A 26485-nucleotide genomic window follows, 5' to 3' on the forward strand; every position below is an offset into this window, starting at 1 on the left:
TTCAGAGTTTTCACTATGGCTTCGTATCAATGCAGAAACCACTTTTAGTTAGCTGTGAGTGAATGGACTGCCCACTATTGGGGTTCAATTCCATAGAAGAACTCATTAGGAGCCATGGTGAGAAAACTGGTGGTCAGGGGTAAAGCTAGGCTTTTTGTCACCTGGGGCTAATCTCAGCACCCTCCCTCTCCTTCCCCTGTCCCAGTGGATTGTAGTTACCCTCTAAATATATGATCGGCATAAAATACAGACAAAATACAGCTCCCAACTATTATTTTCAAACACAGCCTGTGAGATGACAGTTGGGAGCTGATTGGCTGGCACCTTATCACTTTCTTATCACTTTTCACTCTGTCTTCTAACACTGCTTAGTAAATAGACCCCTTAGTCATTTTTGTCTCAGCTTTAGTAATATGACCAAGGGTTACATCATCAATTGCTGTCAAGTCAGACACATACTGTACAGTAAGGTTTCAAATCTCTTTTGATACTATCGTATTTCTCACTCAACCCTTGGCACAAAGAATGTAGAAATACACCTTGGACTAAATTGTTATCATAGCTAAAGGTTGTACCCCCTTGGAGAGAAGCAACAAGCACCTTTTGTTTCAGTCTCATGATTACATACAGTATACAAATTGCTTTCTTTTCATGTTATCTGGCATTATAAGCTCCAGGAAAAAAGCTCAGTTCTGCTTTCCTCTCAAAGATGAGAATGCCGGGAAGCATTTAAGTCAAGGTCTTTTTTTATTGGTCAACATTTCTGTGATTGCACCGGTCTTAATGACCTTTAGGACAGTGTAATTAATTGTGTCTCAGCAAACGCTTCTTTCAGGCTATCGTCAGTTTGCCTAAAAATATTTCTGAAATTGTATCCAAATCTGTTAATTGGTCACTGTGTATTTTGAACTCCCCATGTGGCATCTGTAAACCTCATTAGACCATCTGCGAGTCTTGGCAGGTTGTGCTGTGTGCTTGGTGGTGCGAGTATTGTCATGCCCATAGTCCCCACATTATTTGCTGTGGTAGTTATTTTACTGCCCTCCAGTGTAACCATGACCTTGTCATATAGATCAAGTCTTGGGGGTAAATTTATTAAAGTGAGAGTTTTCAGAAGTGATGTTGCCCATAGCAACCAATCAGATTCTATCTATTATCTTCTAGAAGGTGCTAGTTAAATGTTAAGTAGAATCTGATTGGTTGCTATGGGCAACATCTCCACTGCCAAAACTCTCACTTTTTCAAATTTACCCCATGGTCTTCTAGGCTACACGAATGTTTATTCATGATGTCATCAAAAAGTTCTACTTCATTGTCACAGTTTCCATTAGGATCCATTAGGATCGCCTCAATTTGTGTCCCATAGTGATACTGCAACGTTGTACAACTTTTCTTTAGTCAATTTGTGGAATTGCTTTTGAATTTCTCACACAGGTTTGATATGGGAGTTTGGTCTAGTTCTTCTGATCTGCTACCTGTGGCCTCAGTCTTGCACTACTACTAGCTGTCACATTCTTTTTTGATGAAGTAGTCTAAGCGATCCAACTAATACCAGCTCAAGTCTCCAAGTTTAATATAGAGATGTGTAGTTATATCTCTGATATCTGCTTTAGTCTAACCCAGAACATTCTGAACTAGAGAGATGTGTCTAACACTATCTGCTACTACTGCATTTTGCAGCGCCCTCAACCAAACACTCCACGAATAACAACTAGTGCATTCAATCCTGCTTTACCACAATCAAATGTAATATAATGGCATCAACAAAACCATACATAAATGTATGGGGTGGCTTATCACTAAATCTTTTTAATGTGATTTGATTACTGTTCTCCAAGTTGCTACAAAGGCAGAGGAAAGAGAATGAACTTATTAACATTTATTTAGCACCACCCCTTGTGTTCAATATCCACACCTTCCACTGCCCAAAGGTCTAGCTGGAAGCTGACAATCAATAATCCACCTCTCAAAATTTTACAGAGGAAACTCAGAAAGTGGGCTGACACTGAATAACACTGATTAGGCTGTCTGCAGTTAGATAACTATCACTGACAGTCTCTATTAACCTTGTCTTACTGAGGTTTGAGGACATGGTCTAACCTGTTGTTTCCAACACCCCTCTTCTTAAGATCTAACAGTCTCCTATTATGGCACCAAGTTACAGTTCGACCAGTAGCTGAAGGTGGTCCACTAAGGGCTATGAGGCAGGCTGACAGTATTCTGCTCTGAAATCCTGACTGTGTTACTTGAAGGAAGACAGTATAGCGGCAATAGGCTCTGACACAAGAGAGCTTTGCCTCTTAAAAAGTACCAGTCTGAGAGATGGTAATGGTATGAATGGAATGCTAACTGCTAAGGGCTTGCAATTGTAGTTTGATCATATGTCATGTTCACTTTTTCCAACTGCCCAATCACCAAGTAACCTACACACAGAATCGCCATTCTCTCACTTCTGTGGCATAATTGAGCTTTTATGATTGGCAGGTACTAACTATCTTCCCTAATCCTGCTGCTATGTGAGGACATCTCTTACAGTTCTGTACTGCAAAAGATATACAATGTGATCTTTCTTCAGTGGTGCTATTATTACAAGATGATCATTTTTGGTCAACCCTCCTTACTGTAACCTAGCCCTCAAGTACAAAATAGAGGAGAGGCTCCCCCTGGAGGCCACCGTTTCATGAAGTATGGATCAGTATCTTGTTTCAAAACCTCTTATTCTCTCTATAGCTCACAATTGAACAGTGATATCCATTGTATCTCTGTCTGTAAAAGTCTGTTGAAAAATAATTTTATGTGCTGTGCCCTTCAGCACTGTGAACTGCAGAGTCATCAAGTTTACAGCTTCAAGAGCCACAGTGGACTCTACCGTTTTTTTGTCTCAGCGCTTTTAAAGATATACTGGCCATACTATTTCTGTCTACTATGTGCTGTAGTCCCCGGATAATTAATAGAGGAAAAGATGCTATGACAGCCAATAGTGGTAGCTGAGGAGATGAAAGGAGTAAAGTGGAGGCTGGGCAGTACAATCAGTAGCTGAGTCTGTAGATGGTCACACATTACCTCTGCAAGGCAACATGTAGTGAGTATCCTGGCACCCAAAATCAATAGATGTTGGCCCATAAAATGTAATATGAGACTGGCCTGGGAGGCATATGCCATTGTGTCTCCTGGCTCATGGCCATTGGCTTGGCAATATAAACTCAATAGACAGATTTAGAATACTTTTACTATATATATCAGCTAACTAATTGTTGGCACTGTTATGCCTAGTGGTCAGTGATGAACCCCACTTCTGTGCATTGCCCAGAGATCATTATAAGTGTGGTGTGTCCCTGCATATGATAGAAGTCACATAATAAATGTAGAGCTATATTTGTGAGGTAGCACTACCGGGTTGGGTATGGGATCCCAAACGGTCAGAGTACCTGACAGATTTCTTTATGCATTATAGCCCTTACTCCAACCCTTTCCCACCTCTCCTGCAGACAAACTCTAACCCTCCCGTCCAGCCCCTCCCTCTCGTGCCCCCTAGTGCCTAACCCTAACCCTCCCCCTAACCCTACCCTTAACCCTAATACTTACCTCTGCAATCTGCCGCAGTCAGTATTGTGACCGATGGCATCCTTGACTATCTGCTGACTACATCCCAGCACTAACAATTTAAAAATAACACTGATTATTTATGTTGCAATATTTTACTATTTCTGATACTTATCACTATATAATCCAATTCAAAATAACAATATATATATAGCCATATTTGTCCTAAAAACAGAAATATAAAATATACTTATGTAGACCAATAAATAAAAGATGTATCAATTGCTAGTCAGTAAAAAAGAAACATTATCAACCATCAGTAACAATAAAGTCAAAGGCCCGTATTCAATTTGAGCCGAGCCGCGATAATTTAATGCGGCCCGGACTTATCGCCTCCTTCGCCTGTTTTGTAGGCGTTAAAGTATCGCGCGCATGCCCGCGTATCCCCGTATTCAATTTGAAAGTAGGCGAAAACGGGACCCGGCGATATTTGGATCGGCGTTAAAAAAACGGGAATTTTCGGGAAATAATCCTAGGACCCCCCTAAAGATGTACAGACATGGGGGATCACTATGGGTACCCCCATTTTTTGGCTGCAAAAGAAAGTCGGGTTTTTAAATAGCGGCGGCAGGTGTTTTTTTTTCCCGACTTTGAAGAAGTGATGCAGAAGAGCATTTAGCTTATTTTTTTCATTTTTAAGAATGGTCCCATCAAATTTGGGGTACATGAAAATGGGTGCTAGCATATTTTAAAACCCAAAACGCATTTTTTAAAATTTCTGCAAAAAAGCACCTGCCACGGCTATTTGAAACCCCGACTTCCTTCAGGAGTTAAAAATGGGGGTACCCATAGTGATCCCCCATGTCTACACAGTTTTAGGGGGTCCCTAGAATATTTCCTGAAAATTCGCATTGTTTTGTACCTGTAAAAAAAAGAAGTAAAAAAAACAGCCAGTGGTGGTTTCTAAAAATATGGGGAACAAAAAGTGTAGGGTTCCACCGTATTTTAGAAACCAACCCAAGGCTGCAGGGACCAGTTCTGGTTTTAAATATAGGGGTAAAAAAAAAGTGGGGATCCCCCTATATTTAAGAGCACCAGACCCAACCGACCGGGGTGTAAGGCCACAACCCGGAGACCCAATCACCGCGGCTTCAGGTCCAAAGCATTAGCACCCCAAATCGGTCAGCGCAAGCCGGTGATTGGTTGGCCCCCCCATTACCTCCATACCCACCAAGCTAGGGGTATGGGGAAGAGCCCCGGGCTTCAGCATAAGCCTGTGGTGCTCTGGAGGAGTGACGACCCTTCTTTGGGGGGTCCCCGACTCCCCCGAGATCACCGGCTTGCCCTGACCAATTTGGGGTGCTAATGCTTTGGACCTGGAGCCCCGGTGATTGGGTCTCCGGGCTGTGGCATTACACCCCAGTTGGTTGGGTCTGGTGCTGGTCTTAAATATAGGGGGATCCCCACTTTTTTTACCCCTATATTTAAAACCAGAACTGGTCCCTGCAGCCTTGGGTTGATTTCTAAAATACGGTGCAACCCTACACTTTTTGTTCCCCATATTTTTAGAAACCACCACTGGCTGGCAAGCCTGGGGCTGGTTTGGCTTTTTGGGGGGGACCTCATGTCATTTTTTTTGTAAATTTTGACCCCGTTTTTTTACAGGTTAAACAAAACGGGAATTTTCAGGTAATATTCTAGGGACCCCCCTAAATAAGTGTAAGACATAGGAGAGGACAAAGGGTACCCCCATTTTTAACTCCTGAAGGAAGTCGGGGTTTCTAATAGCTCCGGCAGGTGTATAAATGCGGCTTGGAATAAGGTGATGCAGAAGAGCATTTAGAAGTTTTTTTAGGGCAAAACAACTATGCCCATCAAATTAGGGGTACTTGAATATGGGGTTCAGCATATTTGAAAGTTGCTAAAGTGACTTAAAAAAATCGTGAAAAACCCACCTGCCACAAACACCTGCAATCAAAAAAACACTTGGGGCATACTTGGGGACCCCCCCAGAGTCAAGTTCGCTATTTTTTAAGTTTGTACCCCAACTTTTTTTTTTCTTCGCCCTCTCTTTCAAAGTCAATTTTTGGGGTGTCCCTAATTTTTTTTTATTTTTTTTTACACAGATTACCTTTGGGGGACTGTCTGAAGGCTGCACGTGGGTTCCCGAAACGTTGCACCCCAAAACCCCAATTCTGCAATTTTTACCGCCTGCCATTCATAGGCGATACTTTACCTCCTATTACATTGCATTGACTTTCCGCCTAGGCGGAAAGTCTTTCAAATTGAATACGGGGTAATACTAAAATAGGTGATAATGACATCATCGGCGGTAAATTACCGCGAATCCGGCCTTAACGCCTCAAATTGAATATGGCCCAAAGTCAGATAAAATTGTCTTCTTCCAGACACTGCAAAAATATACATAGAAATGTACGGTCTCATTCACACAAACTATTTATTGAGCTCTGGGCCTGATTCAGACCCGCTCGTGAGCGCTGAGCGCTCACAAGCAGGTCGATGGTGCCCTAGTGCACATGCACACGACGGAGGGAGCTCCGTCGTGCGATTGTGCGAAACTCGCATAGCGGTCTCGCACCAAAGGGGGCATGCTCTCGATGGTGAGTGACAGCATGCCCCTTTGGTGGGCGTGCCGGGGGCGTTGCTGCCCAGACAGAGGCGTTCCCATGGGAACGCCTACCGTCTGGGGCCGGCCCCACTGACATCACTAGTGATGTCAGTGGGAGTGCTTTTGGCTCTGATAGAGCCAAAAGCACTGCTGGGCTTGCGGCAGCGAGACCCTACCGCAGGGTCTCGTCGCAAGCCCGATGGTCGCGATGGTCTTGACCATCGCGACCATCTTTTTGGCAGCTCGCATAAGCTGTGGGTGGTCACCCACAGCTATGCGAGCGGCCAGGAGGCCGCTCCAATTTTAGGTAGGAGGGCCCTGATTCAGAGCGAGCGCTCTTGTCAGAGCGTCCGGCTCTGAATCAGGCCCTCTGTTCCAAGTAGAACTAAGCTTAAGAAAACTGCTGTAGAAATACATTGGGATAAAGGTCCATCAGTCTCGATGCTGCACAACTTTTATACTGTAGTAGTCAAAGACAGTAGTAATAATAAAATTAAATACTTTCTAGATGAAATACAACTTAAGAAAGCTGCAGAAGAAATATTTCAGCCTAGAGATGCACATACCTAAATTCTGTGCTGCCAATGCTTGCTGTGGGGCAGAACAGAGGGCCTGATTCAGACCCGTACGTGAGCGCTGAGCGCTCACAAACAGGTCGATGGTGCCCTAGTGCACATGCGCACGACGGAGGGAGCTCCGTCGTGCGCATGCACGAGACCCGAATAGCGATGGCCAAGCCGTCGCTATGGGTCTTGCACCAAAGGGGGCGTGCTGTCGATGGTGAGTGACAGCACGTCCCCTTTGGTGGGCGTGCCGGGGGCATTGCTGCCCAGACGGAGGCGTTCCCTTGGGAACGCCTACAGTCTGGGGCCAGCCCCACTAACATCACTAGTGATGTCAGTGGGAGTGCTTTTGGCTCTGATAGAGGCAAAAGCACTCCTGGGCTTGCGGCAGCGAGACCCTACCGCAGGGTGGTTGCGATGGTTGCGATGGTCTTGACCATCGCGACCATCTTTTTGGCCGCTCGCATAAGCTGTGGGTGGTCCAATAACAGGTAGGATGGCCCTGATTCAGAGCGAGCGCTCTTGTCAGAATATCCGGCTCTGAATCAGGCCCAGAGGTCAGAGGATATCTATACTGTGCTATTTCTCCAGCAGTTTTCTGCAGTTGTGCATGGGCAAATCCAGAATTTTTAGAGGAGAGTTTCCATTTTCAAATACTTGATTTTAGAGCATGTGTGGCCAGTCCATGAATGGGGCATAAGTAGCACGTAACAAACTATAGCCTGCCTCATACAAAGTGCAGTTTATGTAATACACCAGACAATTAGGTATTCAATTATTCAATTAGGTACAAGAATAGCAAAAATCCCACACCTGTTTTTCCAGCAGGTGTATTATTTTTGCTATACAATTCGGTGGAGTTTTCATTATTTTTTGTGGCGGGAAGTTTTTTCTCTCACAGCCCCAGAGCACGACCAATTTTTCCTAAAATCCATATTTTTAGGAAAGTGTTTGGGAATTACTCTGGCACACCTGTAGCGCCCTCCCCCCCCTCCCCGCTAATGACTAATCAAGCAATTGGAAGTTTCCAAGTAGCTTAATTAGTCAGTAATTACTCACCTTCCGAAGCGGTGTCTTCTCCCTCCAGCGTCAGAATCCGGCCTTCTGCAGCAGCAGTATGAGTGTGTGTAGTATGTGTGAGTGTGTGACCTCCGGGTGTGTGTAACCCCCCACCCCGAAGGCAACAGCAGGGAGGACTACATCTCCCAGCAGCCCCCTGGCCTCCCATCAGCCCCCTCTCTAGTGCAAAGATGGAGGGGAGATGACCGGCAGCCACAGAGACCACCAGACCGGTAAGTATCTTTTTTTATTTTCTTGTCCCACTGGGCTAAGCAGAAAACCCTGCATGCATTTTTTTTAAATTGGATGCCGCAGGTATCGGGAGTGCGCATACCCACTTTAATCCAAAATTGGGTGCACGGTCCATGAGTCTTTTGCGGTGAAAACCCTGCAACCAAGTGAATACCCCCCATGCAGGTCTAGCGATCACAGTAAGCGGTTAGATATGGCAATTGGGCCAGCCCGTCTGAGCTGAATGGTTTTTTTTTCCCGAGTGTGGGAATGATTCCATAATCCAAGTTCCCTGCGGAGCACTGAAGAAGTCCGGGAGTCTGAGGGAGCAGCAGAAGAATCTAGAACCGGTCCTGCACTCATTGAGCAACACAAACAGCAGACTTGGTAGGAGAAGCTGCTGCCACTGGGTATGCACAGCAGCTTTGTTTCATTCCTTATGCTGCATGCAGGGGCGTAGAGAGGCCGGCTGGACCCGGGCGAAGGGGGCACGGCCTAATCACGGGAGGCGTGGCCACACCTTCTTAGGAATTTTTTCTGCGCAGCTGGGCTGCTGTGATTTAAGAGGGAGGTGGGGCGGCAGCGGACCCGAGCACCCCGCCGGGCCCCTCCAGCAGCCCGGGCCTGGGTAATTAATACCCACTCCCCCCCACCTGTGGGTGTCCCTGGCTGCATGTTGTGGCCACAGTTCTTATAAAATCGTATTATATTCTACTGCTACTGTTGTCACGATTTCAGCAGCAGGCCTGGAAGGAGAGTTGGGTTCCGGGCAACTGGAACCCTCCCCCTTTGTGTTTGCCTATGTCGTGGTCCACTGGCAATTTTTTTATTTGTTAAAAAAAGCTTTTGTATGTGAACCCCAAAAAAACTAAGATTTTGATATTGTACAGTTTGTGGACCCCTTCCTTATAATTATTGCCCCTTCCATCATTGTAGTTACTGGCTCTATTCTGGACAAAGTTCTTTCGTGCTGATATGTCAATAAAATTTTTTAGCTGTGAGTAAATATTTTATCAAATTTACAGCGAAAAGTATCTCTAAAAATTTGCAACCCTGGATGCAATAAATGTGAAAATTAAAAGCTCATAAAATGATGTACTTGTTTGTAAATATTTAGACATATCTAAATACAGTTTCTCAACATATTTTCATACTTTTTCTTTTTTTTTTAGTCGTCGGCATGCTATTTTTCTATAGTCCTAAGAGTCTGCTTCTTATTCGGATGTTTTGTATATTGTATAATTTCGTAGCCCCCAAATATAAATTTGGGGTTCAAAATAGGACCTTGATCCACAGATTAAGTACCTTGAATGCAGTGATGTGCAGTGAGGTCAATGGCTGGTGAGGCACACATGGAGATGAGTCTGAGTGTCTCACCCCCTACTCACTGTAATGGTGCGCACACACTTAGTGATCTGTCAGCGACGCAATATCACTGACAGATAGTTATGCACCCTCCCTGGTATCAATTTTGATCATCCAGCACACCACCAACTTTACCGTTGACTATAGCGAGGGTCCCTAGAGTAACTTGCTCGATATCGAGCAAGTTGACTGGCATGCACGGCCGATGGACGATATCGCTATTGTCCATATGTAGCCGCGCATCGCTGGTCGAAGGTAAGTTGGTAGAGGCCATTTCGATATCGTTAGCATTCAAATCTTCCTTTTAAATCACTACATGTGTATGCACCATAACTCTCCCCTCACTACACTAAACTTCAGATTCTCCTACCTGCATCACTGTGTCTTCTCTTGCTGCTGCTGACTTGAGCTCCAATCTCTAAACACTGCAATGCACGTCCTGGTCGCATGACAAATCCACGGTGTCCATCAGTGCTCAAGGCACGACCCACATATACAGAGGCATGTCTCTATTAGATCACTTGCTAACTGCCCGTGGTGTGGCCCCACCCCCAGCTCTGCAAGCAGTGTCTGACTATACAGAAGTGAGGCTGAGCTGTTGTTGCCTCATCTCACATCTCCCTACAGTCCCAGGTAGCTCAACAGAGCTGGTGAGTTTTAACTATAGTGATTACAATAAATAATGAAGATGTTTATAAGTTATAAATATTTTCTTTGTATTATTCTAAATATTTTTATATGAAATCTCAGTAGTACAACAGGGCAGGCTCTGCCTTCCCTGCCTACCCTGACCAGAGCCGGATTTAGACCTCATGGGGCCCTAGGCAAGATACTAGATTGGGGCCCCTTGTGTGTGTATGTATATATATATATATATATATATATATACATTATAATATGTGTATATATAAATATATATATGTGTGTGTATATATATACATACAGTCAGGTGCATAAATATTGGGACATTGACAGAATTTTCATATTTTGGCCTCTATTCACCACCACAATGGCTTTGAAATGAAACAAACAAGATGTGCTTTAACTGCAGACTTTCAGATTTAATTTGAGGGTAATTACGTCCAAATCAGGTGAACGGTGTAGGAATTACAACGGTTTCTATATGTGCCTCCCACTTTTTGAGGGGCCAAAAGTAATGGGACTATGAACTCAAAAGCTATTTCATGGACAGGTGTGGGCTATTCCCTCATTATTTCATTATCATTTAAGCAGGTAAAAGGTCTGGAGTTGATTCTAGGTGTGACATTTGCATTTGGAATCAGTTGCTGTCGACTCTCAATATGAGATCCAAAGAGCTGTCACTATTAGTGAAGCAAGCCATCATTAGGCTGAAAAATCAAAACAAACCCATCAGAGAGATAGCAAAACCATTAGGTGTGGCCAAATCAACTGTTTGGAACATTCTTAAAAAGAAAGAATGCACCGGAGAGCTCAGCAACACCAAAAGACCCGGAAGACCAAGGAAAACAACTGTGGTTGATGACAGAAGAATTATTTCCCTGGTGAAGAAAAACCCCTTCACAACAGTTGGCCAAATCAAGAACACTCTCCAGGAGGTAGGTGTATAAGGATCAAAGTCAACAATCAAGAGAAGACTTCACAAGAGTGAATATAGAGGGTTCACCACAAGATGTAAACCATTGGTGAGACTCAAAACAGGAACAACATTTAAAAAAGCGTTTACAGTTCTGGAACAACATCCTATGGACAGATGAGACAAAGATCAACTTGTACCAGAGTGATGGGAAGAGAAGAGTATGGAGAAGGAAAGGAACTGCTCATAATCCAAAACATACCACCTTATCAGTGAAGCATGGTGGTTTTAGTGTCATGGCATAGGCATGTATGGCTGCCAATGCAACTGGTTCCCTTGTATTTATTGATGATGTGACTGCTGACAAAAGCAGCAGAATGAATTCTGTAGTGTTTCAGGCAATATTATATGCTCATATTCAGTCAAATGCTTCAGAACTCATTGGATGGCGCTTCACAGTGCAGATGGACAATGATTCGAAGCATACTGCAAAAGCAACCAAAGAGTTTTTTAAGGCTAAAAAGTGGCATGTTATGCAATGGCCAAGTCAATCCCCTGACCTGAATCTGATTGAGCATGCATTTCACTTGATGAAGACAAAACTGAAGGGAAAATGCCCCAAGAACAAGCAGGAACTGAAGACATTTGCAGTAGAAGCCTGGCAGAGCATCACCAGGGATGAAACCCAGCGTCTGGTGATGTCTATGCATTCCAGACCTCAGGCTGTAATTGCCTGCAAAGGATTTGCAACAAAGTATTAAAAAGTGAAAGTTAGATTTAGGATTGTTCAGTTTGTCCCATTACTTTTGGCCCCTTAAAAAGTGGGAGGCACATATAGAAACCGTTGTAATTCCTACACCGTTCACCTGATTGGATGTAATTACCCTCAAATTAAATCTGAAAGTCTGCATTTAAAGCACATCTTGTTTGTTTCATTTCAAAGCCATTGTGGTGGTGAATAGAGGCCAAACTATGAAAATTATGTCAATGTCCCAATATTTATGCACCTGACTGTATATACACAAACAGTATGTATGTATGTATATAAATATATATATATATATATATATATATTTATAGTGTGTATATGACAGGGTAATTAATACAGTTCCCGGACCCTACATGCAGCACTGCTGCTGTTTGCTGCTGATGGGCGGTGGCCACGGAGGGCTTGGAACTTAAGGCTGGCACTGGCAGAATGGCTGCTGGGATGGGTCACGGCGGGGCTAGCTGGCCTGGATGATAGATCAGCTGCCTGGGACTGGGAGGGACAGTGTGGCGGGTCCCTGCCGGTGAGTTACTCGAGTCTGCAGTCACAGTGTGCCACTGCCACGTGCAGGATGGCTGGCGGCTGCATACAACACAACACACAGTCTCTCTGTCTCTCTCAACCACACAGGACTCTCTGGGATTTGGGGTCATGACGTCACGCGGTACTCACGCAGTGCTTCTCTGGGAGCGCTGTGAAGTTAGGAACGGCCTAGGATGCCTAGCGGGAAATCCGGCCCTGACCCTGACTAAACGTCCCTGCTTGAATGTAAACAAATGAGATGTGCGGGAGCTACATGTAGAAGGAGGTCTGTCCACATCTTGATATGGGTGGAAATTCATAATAATGGGAGCATGACTACAACCCAGGGGACGTGCCTAACACTTCTAAAGCACAATGCAGCCCTTACCTACTTCCCAAGCCTCAAAAGACCCATTAATTGCCACAGCCACTGGGTTAGGTGTGTGCGTTAGGTGTGTGCAGCAGCTGTTCACTGCTGCTCTGCTATGTAGAGCAGGATGATGCTGTCCTGATCAGGATGACTGGATAGAACCCTCATATCAGGACAGTTAGAGGGTATGACCGAATATGAAATGTCCATTTTTTTTATACCCCCTTCAAATAAATACTAAGTTCAACTTATCAACATTGCTAATTGCCAAAAACATATTTAATTTAGTAGAAGTGATATTTATGAAAATGCTACTGGTATTTACCATAACTTATGTGTCTGGCGAGGTCCAACAGTGTCCACCTTTTTCATAGTGCAGGGACGTGCAGTCAGGGTAGGCAGAGCCTCCCCTGTCATACTTCAGAGTTTTGATATAAAAACAATTAGAATAATACAAAGAAGATATTTATAACTTATAAACATCTTCTTTGTACGAGAGCTCAGCTGTGCGGCGGTGCCGGACCCCCGGAGTGTGAATGGATGCCACGCGCATTCACTGACGACAGAGGGCTGGGGGAAGCCCAGCAAGTGACGGAGGGCTGAGCTTTAACCCCAGCCTGACATTATTTGGAGGCGTGCTATACGGGCACGCCTCCAGATAACGTCACACAAGGGGGCATGGCCTAGGCCACGCCCCCAATTTTGGTTGCGCCGGCACAGGGTACTCAGACCCCTGGAGCCAGCCCTGCTCGTATCCCTCTTCGCATCCCTCCCATAGGAAAGGCTGGGGCTAAGATAACAAGCGCAATCTGAAAATGGCGTTTGTTCTCACAGGCAAACTCCGATAACTTTAAGTTTCGGAGTTTGCTGAATATCAGATAGTCCTATGATATCGGACCCAGGGGTGTATCTTGGGGTCCGAGCGCCCCTGGCAAAGTAAGGGACTGGCGCCCCCCCTGTTGGCAGTTAGTAAACAGACACCGTGGTGGCTGAATGGGCTTGATCGCCCCTCCTCCCCTCCCTCGTTGTCCGGAGCTGATGCTTCTGACTGAAAGATCAGCAGCAGCACAGACTTTTTACAGACTGAACTGGCCGCTAGTGGTATTGCTGGGCAGCGCCAGCGCGCCCCCACACACCCTTCAACGCCCCTGGCAAGTGCCATCCTGGCCAATAGGAAGATACACCCCTGAGATTCAGACCCCTTATGATGAATGGCCGGGTAACTTAAATATGCGAAAACTAGCGTTTCCGCATGGGTAACGGCCATTTAATTTATGAATAGCCCCCCCCCCCCAGTTATAAATCATGGGACATATTCGATTGGGTTTTTCATCAATTTTTGTGCATGTGCAGTTACAAAAAATGCGCTCAATTAATGTACGTGAACGGTTATCAGCATTGCGCCCAGGTCCTGTAAGTGCTGTTAAAGTCTGTACGGTAAATCTTGTGGGTGAACTAAAATCCCCAAACTTCCTTTGCCATTCAGAAACATGAACGAATGAAGCACAGCAAGTGTGAGAGTATAATGACACATATGCATAGAGCTCACACTAGGCAGGACAGGAGTAATGCATAATAGGAGACTAGAGGAGTCAGCGCTGGTCTCTGCTGGCAGCTTCCTAGAGGCACAGCAGCGCTTCCTCGGTCTGGGGGCGGTGTTTTTGAAGCGGCTTTAACAAGAGCAGCAGAAGCTAACACTAGACTGCTGGCACCTCCTGTCCTGCTTTCACCCCAGGCTCTGCGACTCCCTCATGTCACAAGCAATCAGCAACAGCGACCCAATGCTGGAGGTGACAGAGGCCATGAGTCTGCTCCTGTGACACAGAGACCCCGGACTGCTTTTTGTCTGTGGTCAGGGTGTGGGAAGGACATGCTGCATCTAGTATAATGGAGATAAAGGACTCAGGCAGCGTGGTCCTGACAGGATACCACTCTTACACACCAGCAAGGTCACCAATAGCTGAGGACAGCCCTGTGCCAGGGGGGATGCCCTGCAGCCAGTCTCCACGCATCAGGTAACCCCAATATATAATGCTGTTGACTGGTATTAGTGCATGGTTGGCACTTTGTATGAGCCAGAATCTTGAGAGAGGAACTGGAGTCTATACATAGAGCATATCCCGAGCAACTGGAAGTGATTGATGCTGTCAGTCTGCACACAACATGATAACATTGTGTACCATGAGATTTATCCTAGACACATTTATCTTAAGTTTATTATTTCTGCATAGTGTGGTGACTTATTGAACTCTGTACTAAAGAACAGATAAACTAACATTGCTGTCTGACCTTAAGTTAGTTGTTACTTTATTGCCCTTTAAACGGGGGGCACTAGATGATTTAGGCAGGAGGGGAGGTGAAAAGAAAATTATTATTTAAAAAATTGTTGCTGTTTGAAGTCTTCATAAAATGTATCATAATATGAAATGTGTGCTCATCTGTGTCTCTGTAGTGCAGTTGGAGACATGCCTATATATTTAAACAATACATAAACTCACATCCAGTACATAGATAAAGTGAATAATCCAACTATAAAAAGTACCTATTAAGAACAAAACAGAACTTGTTCCAGACAGACCATTTGCCACAGCTTAAAACAGGAAATATAACACAGTGATTATCTGAGGCACAAAGAGCCCCCCTCTCCTGTTTTCTGCTTAAAGAATGGGTCACGATGTTGTTGTTGTCTGACAAAGTGACTTTCTCATGTTTGGTTTTTTGTGCTTAATATATCAAGTCTTGTATTTAGCTCTGAAAATTTGTGATTCAGAAAATAGGATATTGGTGCTTGGAATGAATCACATATTTCGGAAACCAGTGACATTAGGCAAAAATATGCCTATTGGCCAGTGACCACAATACTGTCTCCAATTTCTAATCTTAATGCATAACAGCTGTCCTGTAGTAATGGCTGGAACTTGCCATATGTGCTATTAAGAGTCAGCATCCATGCTCCACAGAGAGTTTATTAGCTCAGCATGTGGCCTTCTGGAATGTAAAACATATGAATGGAATTACACCATATTTCATCAAATGTTCTTAGAAATACACCAAAGAAAATCTATAGCTTTGATCTACTAGCTCGAGACTTAATGTCGGATGAATATATATTTTTTGGACTCTTATAACCAAATATGAAGGAGGTAAATGTGATAAGGAGAGCAAGGTGATGATGACTTGAAACTAAAAAAAAATTAGTCTTTCATCAAAAATCCCATAGTTCTTAAACAATAACTAAACTGCCACAAATATAAATGACACAGAGGTTGATGTATCAAGCAGTGAAAATAGTGGAGGAGTTGCCCATAGCAACCAATCAGCTTTGAGGAAACATTTGTCAAGTACATTCTATAAAATCATAGGTATATGCTGATTGGTTGCTATGGGTAACTTTTCCACTGGTCTATTTGTTCACTCTTCACTGCTTGATACGTAAACTTCATAGAGCTCAAACTATATACCATAATAAGGTAGTTACTCGCTACAGTATGTTAAATCACAAGTCATATGTGAATCCCTCAATTGACACAATTTAGTAGGCGTTAGGTTACGTGAAATCCCAACTTGCATAGATGTGCAAGGCCAATATGGACTCTATGATACCTACTAGGATATGTCCTTAGGTCAGAGCCCAAATTGTAGCTCAGGCAATCTCTCTCTTTCTTATAAGGGGGTATGGGTTACAATGGGCAAACAGTGGACCCACATATGTAGGTGTGACTAAAGGTCTAATACAGGTGTGACAGGTAAAACATCATTATTTATAAATGGTTTATATCTATGTTTGATAGTATAATCGTCCTCTACCATTCCAACCGTCATTAGATATATTGGATGATAGCAAGTTCACTCGATTAAAAAATAAATGCTCAGTAATGTTGAGACTGTCACTCTCTACTCTCCACCTTCGCCTCTCTCCTTCTCTATACCTTTGGGAAACTGACCACTTCCCCCATAACTGCACTTGCAGAACTCCTCACTGCTGTAATATCTCTTACTATACCAGATGGTCCTGTATATTTGGAGTAACCGGGTTCATCATACTCATCTTACATAGCTTTCACATTACTGTGCACCCACGCACTTGGATTATAATTCTTCACTAAGGATCAGCTACATGTTAAGATCTCTTTTCCTGCTCTGTCACAACACTTACCTTATCTCTATGTACCTCTATCTGAGAGTTGGGCAGGGCCAACCTTACCTTCTGTTTTATGTCATTGTATGGCATTTGTTTGTGTTATGTCACAGTTCTCTCAATAATATGTCAGCACTTTATAAATAAACTAATAATAATAATTACAACAAATGCTTAGGCACACTTATTCTATGGGTAAAATACAATTTCAATTCTTATTCACATTTAAAGTAACAAACATAAATATTAACAAAGGCAAGGGACAGGATCAGGAGTATACTTTCTGTGAGAACATTTTTGCTGTAAAGGACCTTAAGGGGAAATGTAATCAAACCTTCAAGAAAGAGAAAGAGGAGAAGTTGTCCATAGCAACCAATCAGCTTTTAACGCTGATTGTATAGGCTGTGCTAGATAAATAGCAGAAGCTGTTTGGTTGCTATGAGCAATTTCTCCAGTTTATCTCTGGAAGGTTTGACACACCTGAGAAACTAACCTTTAAACCTAACCCTCCCCTTAATCCTAATACTTAACATCGGGATGATAGCGGTCAGGATTCTGGAGCCAGGATTCCAACTGCTGTCCGGATTCCGGCACCAGTATTCTGAGTGTCGGCATCCCGACCGCTGGGATGGTGACTACATACTGCCAAAAGAAAAGGGTTCTCATTGCTTCAGCCTGGGCTTGTCTGATGGGCTTGTGGAGTCCCTTGCAAGTTATTGAGAAGAACAAATGCTCAGCTTCACAGCATGCTGTGGCGCACATATTACTTTTCATTGATTTTTATAGAGAGGGTGTTACTATGTCTCCCAGATTTGGTCACATCCCCTCAGTATCACCCTGGCCCGCCGTATGTCTCAATGGCCCTGGGCACATGATATTACTGCTAGATGGTTATGAGAGGCTGGGAAAGGTAAATGATAGTATAGATGGGAGGTTTGTACCTTAGACCGTACCTGAACACTGTGAACACTGTTATATAATAAATATCTACCTGTACAGGAATCACTACAGTTAGGCACTAGGGGGAGGATTTAAAGTTAGGCCACAGGTGGGGGGAGGGTTAGGGTTAGGCTGCGGGATGGGGTGGGTTAGGCTGCGGGAATGTTGGGTTAGGGTTAGGCTACTTACCTTCAGGCGGCAGGATTCGGACTATCCTGATGCCGCTATTGGTATTCTGACCGCCGGCATCCTGACCACTGGGATCCCATACCCAACCAATTTTGATTACTCTAAACATGACCATTTACTTTTCAGGGATTTTTACTAAATAATAATCCCAAGGCAGATTAGACCCTAGAAATAAGGAATTACTTGTGTCTTGGTATATAATTCAACACAGTTGATAATACTCATTTCAGATAGACACACTTATCTATTTTATTCTTTTCTCCAATGCTATTTTCGGCAACAAAATTGTTTTGAATGTTCACAATTCAGTTTCTCATGTAGCTTTCAATCCTGCTAAAAAATGTGCACTTTATTAAACACTTGTCCATTGTACTACAAAATATGTCAAAATCTGCTTTGAATTTGCTCACATTCAATTGTGTAGCAGAGAAAGCAAAGCCTGGCACATCGGCTGACATTTGAATGACAGTATTTTTGCGTACCCAACATTGTTGTTACTTTTGTGGCCAATATTAGAATTGAAGTATTAGAAAACATACTACATAGTAAGCAAATGAACAAAAGAGAAACTAGTTTACTATTGTTTTGACTTGATCCAATTGGTTCTAGAAATTGTTGCTGTTTAACATACATGTATCTGTATTACTGGTTGCTATGGAGCGCTAATTGATTTCTAGACTTTGTTCTGTAAATATATAGTTTAGTGATAGATTTTGTTTTCCCAATGCAGTTAGCAGCAGGTGGTGCGGTACAGGTTTCTTACCCATAATGCATGCATTGTTTTATATTTTGGTCTACAGGACAGATCTATTTGATAAACCTTGTGAGGGGCTGTACACCGATTTAAAAACACCAGTCTGCACCTAAATACTTTACTGACAGATAAGACTGAATACAGCTAAATGTAGACATATAGGGCCAGATTCAGAGGTTCATCTTTCGCTGCACCTGCTACTTTATGTTAATGCTGCGTACGATGATTTTCCCACTGAGACGCCCATTGGCAGCAGCACTAGCATGTCTTGGTAAGTCTTTAGATGCTGCATCGCTGCACCATTGGTCGCAACATCGAAACTTGCACCAGCCCCATGTAGGTGCAATTTCTCCATCTGAACATGGCATCTTGTGTCAGCGCTACACACCAGTGTCTGCCTAACCACCTCCATGTTACCCCCCCAGGACACGCCCTCTGCAATCCATGGGTCTTGCATTCAAATTCGTCCTGCGTCTCCCGGTGGTAACCATCAGAACGCATGCACTGTGTGACTCAGGAGCATGTACAGACTTTAAACATTGGCCAACTGTGTGCCGCTTTGCCACTGCGATCACCTCTGAATGAGGCCCATAATGTAACAAAGTTTCATAAAGCTGGAGGAAGTGATGTATAATACTACAGGTTGAGTCTCCCATATCCAAAGTGCTTGGGACCAGGGGTATTTTGGATGACGGAATATTCCGTATTTTGGAATAATTGCATACCATAATGAAATGTGTTGGGAATGGGACCCAAATCTAAACACAGAATGCATTTATGTGTTATATACACCTTATACACACAGCCTGCAGGTCATTTCATACTATATTTTAAATAATTTTGTGCATCAAAAAAAGTTTGTGTACATACATGAAATTCATTTATGTTTCATATACACCTTATACACACAGCCTGAAGGTTATTTAATACTGTATTTTAATAATTTTATGCTTTAAACAAAGTTTTTGTACAATGAACCATCAGAAAGCAAAGGTTTCACATTCTCAGTAAAGCTAAAAATATTACGTATTTCAGAATATTCCGTATTTCGGAATATTTGGATATGGGAGACTCAACCTGTATTGGCACAGTCTGTGTACCAAAGATGCAATTAAATAAAGGTATTTTAACACTTAAACACTTAAATTAAAAAGACACATTGCAAAAAAAGTCATCAGTTTTATTTTCTCTTGAAGGATTTATACTGCAGGAAAATCTATATTAAGCTAATTGTCGTGAAGAGACCTTGATGAATCACAAAGCTGATGACTACAAATAATCAGTGTTTACAGCAGAAGCTTTTAATTCTCATAGATCAATACTCTCCATCTCAGAGTGATTCACAGGGTTTGTAAAGATTGGTCTTTTATGTCCTGACAGTACACTATTAGGATTCTTATACTTTTCCTTTGTGAGATGGTATGAATCATTCAGTCTACAGAAGTTATTTTTCTTTTTCAGACATTTAAAACAAAGGTGACATGGTGCCTCAGTGGTTTGAATGGTGCCACAGTGGATTGAATGGTGTCACAGCGGTTAGAATGGTGTCACAGTGGTTAACATGGTGTCACAGTGGTTAGTATGGTGTCACAGTGGTTTATCATGGTGTCATAGTGGTTAGCTCCTGTCAGAGACACAGGGCACTATCTTAGTGGAATTTCTATGTTCTCCCATTGTATGAGTGGGTTTCTTCCAGGTGCTCCAATTTCATCCAATAGTACAAATGGAATGTAGTTATTAACCCAGCTGTCAGAATGCCAGAGCTGGAATCCTGACACCAGTCAGAATCCCGGCACTGGCATCCCAACAGTAAGTATTGGGGTTATGGGGAGGGTTAGGGGTTAGGGTTAAGCGCTAGGGGGAAGGTTAGGGTTAGGCTCTAGGGTGGAGGGTTAGGTTTAGGGTGCGGGGGAGAGAGGTTAGGTTAGGCACTGGAGGGAGGGTTAGGTTTAGGCCCTGGGGGGGAGGGTTAGGTTTAGGCCCTAGGGGGGGAGGGTTAGGTTTAGGGTGCGGGGTGGGAAGGTTAGGATTAGGTGTAGGGGAAGGAGAGTATACTTACCTCCTTCTGTCGGGATTGTGACCCTGTCGGGATGCCAGCGTGAGGAATCTGACCGCCAAGATCCCGAGCTCCGACACTCCATACCCAACTCGTACAAACACATATTGCCTTATGGCTATATTGGCTCTAGTGTTTGTATGTCTTGGATAGGGAAATTAGAATGTAAGCAGGGACTGATGTGCATGAATAAAATGGGATGTAGTCGGCATCCCGGCGTGCGGGATGCTGACGGTCAGAAGAACGACACCGAAATCCCGACAGGTCAGGATCCCGGCACCAGTAACCCGACCGTTGGCATCCGGAAGGTAAGTATTAGGGGGAGGTTAGGGTTAGGTAGCGGGGTTAGGGTTAGGCATTAGGAGAGGGTTAGGGTTAGACACCAGGGAGGTAGTGTTAGGATTATGGTATGGGGAGGGGGAGGTTAGGTTTAGGGGGAAGGTTAGGGTTAGGCACCGGGGAGGGAGGGTTAGTTTTAGGGTAGATATTAGGGAAGGAGCAGGCCCGCCAAGAGCCGCGCCAGGCCCGGGTAAAAGGGGGTGTGACCTAATTGCGAGAGACGTGGCCATGCCCCCTTAGGTAAAAAAAAAGAAAAGTTTTGTGGAGCTGCGTGCTGGAGAGGGGGGCGCAGTGAGCCCTCTCAGCCTGGCGTATAACCAGTGGAGGGCTTGATCGCTCCCCCCACAGGCATAGGAGACTGCTGTGGCTGCTTCTTAGCAGCCGTGAGCAGTCTCCAAGTGCAGCCAAGCACACAGCAGCGTGTGCTAAGCTGCTGTGATGTAAGGGGGGGGCGGTGCCTCACCCGGGCACCCACCGGCCCCTCCAGCAAGCCCAGACCCGGGTAATTAGTACCCACTTCCCCCCCCTTCTCGGCACCCCTGGGTAGGCATTAGAAAAGTGCTTACCATTCCTTCCTATGGGTGTCGGGATGCCGCTGTCGGTATTCTGACCAACGTCATCCCGACAACTGAGATTTCATACCCAACCCGAATAAAATAGCTGATCATGTAGTTCTGCATAAAATGTTGTTGTTAAATAAATAATGATGATGATTATTTATTATACTACTAATAATAATTACAATTTACAATAATATAAAACTACATGTAACATAAAGGGGCTGATTCTGAGTACGATGCAGCAGCAACTTTGGACGCAGCAGAGCAATCTGTTTCGTCTACACATGCAACTGTGCAACATCGCAGAAATGTGAGGGGCGTTCCTGGGCATGACTCAGGTGTGTCATGGAAAGCAGTTCCGTACAAAGACGCTGACATAGGAGGCCATACTCAAATGGAGATAGTTCATCCACCAGAGGGCTGGTTCAAAATTAGATGGTGCTAAAGTCACACCAAGCGGTACGGATGCTGACAGTGGGCGTCCCTTCCTTGCACATTCGTTCGAATGGATCTACCCCAGGGAAGGACTTTATAGCAGTATCAGCATAAAAACGTAGGGGTCAATCCTATTAAGTGCGAAGGGTGCGAGTTGCCGTTGCAGCGGCATTAAAACGTTGGCAACAGACCGGCACCTCGACCCCTTCGCGGCCTGCTCCGAGCCCGAATTTGCAGAATTTTGCTCGGAACTCTACGTGGCTGCGAGCAAAATTCAGCGAATCCAGGCTAGTGTGAAGTGCGACCATTGCAGCAATGACTCACACCGGCGAGATCATCGCAGCTAGTAGGATTGACCCCTATGGCGCGACTGCGTCCAACTCAGAATCACCCCAATATATCTACAATCATATATTCAGTATATCTGACAATGTGTGTAATTATTTCACAAGTCTTAAAGTTTTATTTATATAGTGTTTTTATAAATACTTGTCCTTTACTGGGCCACACAAGCTGTGATGTTATAAAGCAGACCCTCCAACATGACTCCTTCGCCCAAGTACAAAATACTTTGCTTCTGGACTCCCCACGTAATTTATAATTTCTGTTACATGTTCATTAATGAGAAGGGGGTTTCAGCACAGGTGGCTGCAATCATAAATTAATTGGTAAGTCCTGGAGCAGAGCATTTTGTACCTGAAGTTAGGGGTCATGTTGTGTAGGGTATGCCTAAAATTTGGGTAGGTACTTGGAAATGTCACTGTAGCCTTTTGGGCATCCTGCTTTGCTCTTAAAAGAGCAAAGCCAGGGTGATTTACTGGGCATGCACAACCAGGCGCTGGTCAGAAGTTGGAAAAGGGTAGGAGAGACAGGAGCAATGGTCAAAGAGAACCAAGAAGTCAGCAGGAATCTAGACACTACTGTATTTCCACCATGAAGGGCGAGGAATGATGACGTCATCACTGTGTTGCCACCACCTCACCTGCTAGTCTCTTCAGGGAGATCATCACTATTTCATGGAGTCTCCCTGACATTCAAGGCGAGTTGGCAAGTATGTGCTTTGTGCAGGGGCGTATCTTCCTATTGGCCTGGATGGCCTTTGCCAGGGGCGCCGGCCAAGGGGGGGGGCGCTGCTTCAGCCCAACCTCACTAGCACATGATCTCCTGTCTACTCTACTCTTAGCAAAATACTGCAGTGTCCTGCAGTCAGCTGCAGCAAGGATCACTGGTCTCCTTCTGTCTCCTCTGCTCTTACCAGTGTTCTCCATTCATTGTTACTATGTATTCTTATATGTCCCTTTATATCAGAAACATTTAAAATTAGGGAGAGTAAAAAATTTTTATTTTTATCCCTAATATATTTCATCCCCCACAATACCCAACACATACCAATCACCACTCACTAATTCCAATATGTCAACTGTGTAGGAAAAGAGTGCAAGCACCACATCAATCACAAGGCTCTATTCACAAGGTAATTTGCATATATGCAAATTATCTTGCCCACAATGCATCTTGTTTGTTATTGATGCACTCTTTTCCTGTGTTATTGACATATAGAAATTAATAAAAAGTGCTTTTCATGTAGTAAGTGTTATAACTGAAAAAGAAAAAAAATAAAATAAATAAATAAATACATATATATATATATATATATATATATATATATATATATATATATATATATATATATAGTCTCCCTATTTCTACAGGCATGTAAATTGAACAACCCCCAGTGTAAGTGTAATAAATTTATGTTTTCCTCATTTTGGGAAAATATGAAAAGATCTAGCATCCCAGTAAATTAATGGTGGAGTGTAGGTATCAGTTGTTAAAAAGCGTAATGCAGTATTGATACCCCAATTTGAATATATGTAAATTATGTTACCCATAATGCATTTTGTTTGTTTTTGATTCAATGTTTTTAAGCTTTTCCTGTGTTTTTTTGCATAAATAAATATATATATATAGAGGTTTGCAATGGAGTAAGTTCTATAAAAGATATATATATTACAAAGAGAAATAAAAATTATACTCTCCCTATTTCTTCACATGTGTGAATTAAACTACTCCCAGTGTGTGGTTTTTTTTTAGTAGAAGCAGTCATTGGAGGGGGGTGCCAATCCTTTAGTTTGCCAGAGGCGCTCAGACCCCTAGATTACACCCCTGGCTTTGTGCAACAAACATGGTATTTAGGCATTTGTCATCAGGTGTGAATGGCATTGTTAGCAGATTGGATTTTTTTTTTATATAAATATATGTATTCATTTTACATTTTTAAAGGTGACCTTTTTAAGAAGTAGCCCACCCAAAGAGGTCTAGCCTTTTACCTTCAGTTGTCCTAATATGGGAATTGCTAATGTACCTATTGGGGAGGTATGGGATGAACATAAAAATTCCTTACATAAGGATTGCTATGACAATATATCATATATATAGTTATTATTATTATTATTATTATTATTATTATTATTATTATTATTATACTTTATACAATAATTTCTACCTGGAAGCTTTTATATAATGCGTTAGTGTGCATCATACCAGGAGGCAGAATATCACTGTGTTCAGCTATACTCTGTCCAAGACTGCAGGAAAATGAAAGAGGTGACAAGTCTGTTTCCTATATCCCTGAAAATCATATTTTTATTATGTTGGTTTTCCTATTGCTGGTCTGCAAGTAATGACCTAACATGGATCATCTTTCACTCATACTTCATTCTTTAGTCAGTAACACAATTACAAGTACAAACTCTGACGGCATCCAAAGGCTGTTATTTCTGCATATACGACCAATCTGACTGTCATTCATCTGGTACATTCTAGAAAATCTTACATAGAATATCCACTTTTGTAAACCGGAACATACTGTAGGTAAATTTACCCCGGAAACTTTGTTTAGCAACTCTAAAGTGCACACTTAAACAACGGTGCAACCCAGGGATGCAATGTAATGACACAGCTGTACACACTACACAATGCGCCGTATGATGGAGCAATTTATTGTTAAAGGCTGCATGTGACAGCACAGCGTCAGCCGTGGAACCGTCCCATTGGAAATGCAACACATCCGATGGGGCAATTCAATGAGCACAGAATTGGACGTACTCACTGGTATGATGTGTATGATATATCGTTCCAGTACGTATCGAGACATTATATGGGACGATACATCGTACAGTATAGTGGGCCTAATTCAGAGATTTATGGAAAACCGTTATTTTCACAGATCGAGTTATTCTTTGCAAAAATGCATGCGTGAAAGCTGCCCTGCGCACGTGCGGTGATTGCATTGCAAATACACTCATAAAGAGGAACCTGTCGCTAAGTGAGTGACAGACAGTCAGCGTTTGGGGGCTGTAACTGGGGAGTTGTTATAAAAACGCAGGTGTGTCGGGCCATTTAAATGCTGTTTCACAGGCGTGCATATATTAGCCGTTGCGATCTCCTTCGCAGCATGAGAGCACTCTGCGTGTCAGTGTTTGCGGTTGGTCAGACTTGCCTTACATGCTGCGTGACTGCCCAATCTGCAACTATGGTAACGACGTTTATGCTGTTGCAAGTCGTCAGACAGATATGAGAAGGCAGCAGTGGGCCTTCCTATGCACGGCTAAGCTTTGGAAGGCAATAGCGCATTTTAGAAACTGCGATCCATGAGAGAATGCAGTTGTGATTGCATTAGCGTAAATCTCTGAATCAGACCCCATGTGTTCCCAGCTTTAGTCCAACAACGTGAGTTTTTTTGTAACTTCAAAGGCCCATTTCCAACTGTTTACAGGTGGCCCCATATTGTTATGTTGATGGAATAAGCTAAACTAAATGTGAAGTCTTTATATAATACAGCATGTGCAGGATATACTAAGAAAGTATAATAGAAGCCAGACCAGGGAGAATTTCTATTTCAGAAAGTATACAGAAGATCTGAAGCGGAGAAGATTGTAGCTAGACAGTTATGTTTAGAAGGACAAGGACACAATCTCCATGTCAGACTTGATAATTCAAGGCTCGGTTTCCTGTTATGGAGTCAGGAATTGAACTTGCCAATTACAAACAGTTAAGTATTGACCTTTAAAAGAACAGCACTTTTTTAACTTTTAATTATCCACATTGTGAAAATCTATGACCTTGCTAAAATGTATTTATTTTTTTGCATCAGCTCTTAAGTTTATATAAATATTACTTCTGCTAAATTATAATTTTTAGGAGTACATTTTGTAGCCTGAAAGACATACCATAAACATGCCAAAATAAGGAAGGGTTGTACCTCAAGATTGATTAAAAAAGCATGAATTATGACATTGTTTATATTGATATTAGAGGAGAACTGTCAGGCCCCATATTTTATTAAAAAAAAATACTCAACTACTAAATGCAAACATAGGGGTTGATTCAGTTAGCCATGAAGGGGGAGTTGTTGTTGCAATGGCATGGAAACACCGGCAACGACCAGAAGTGTAGCTAGGTCATAG

At 43.2% G+C, this 26485-nt stretch overlaps 1 protein-coding gene across 2 annotated transcripts in view; it reads left to right on the forward strand.

Annotated features, from left to right (window-relative positions):
• Window positions 1-26485, forward strand: part of ARHGAP28 (Rho GTPase activating protein 28) — a 253189-nt gene that overhangs the window by 60114 nt on the left and 166590 nt on the right. The window contains exon 1 of one of the 2 annotated variants that reach the window (XM_088469666.1): window positions 14327-14621. The exons of the other annotated variant lie outside the window; for it this stretch is intronic. Coding sequence (XP_088325792.1) covers window positions 14494-14621 — 128 coding nt within the window. The 5' untranslated portion in view covers window positions 14327-14493. Of the gene's footprint in view, window positions 1-14326; window positions 14622-26485 lie in introns of those variants that run through there. 2 annotated transcript variants of the gene reach the window in all.

This window comes from Taudactylus pleione, unplaced genomic scaffold, assembly GCF_031769625.1.
Source record: "Taudactylus pleione unplaced genomic scaffold, aTauple2 ptg000093l, whole genome shotgun sequence".
Classification (NCBI taxonomy): Eukaryota; Metazoa; Chordata; class Amphibia; order Anura; family Myobatrachidae; genus Taudactylus; species Taudactylus pleione.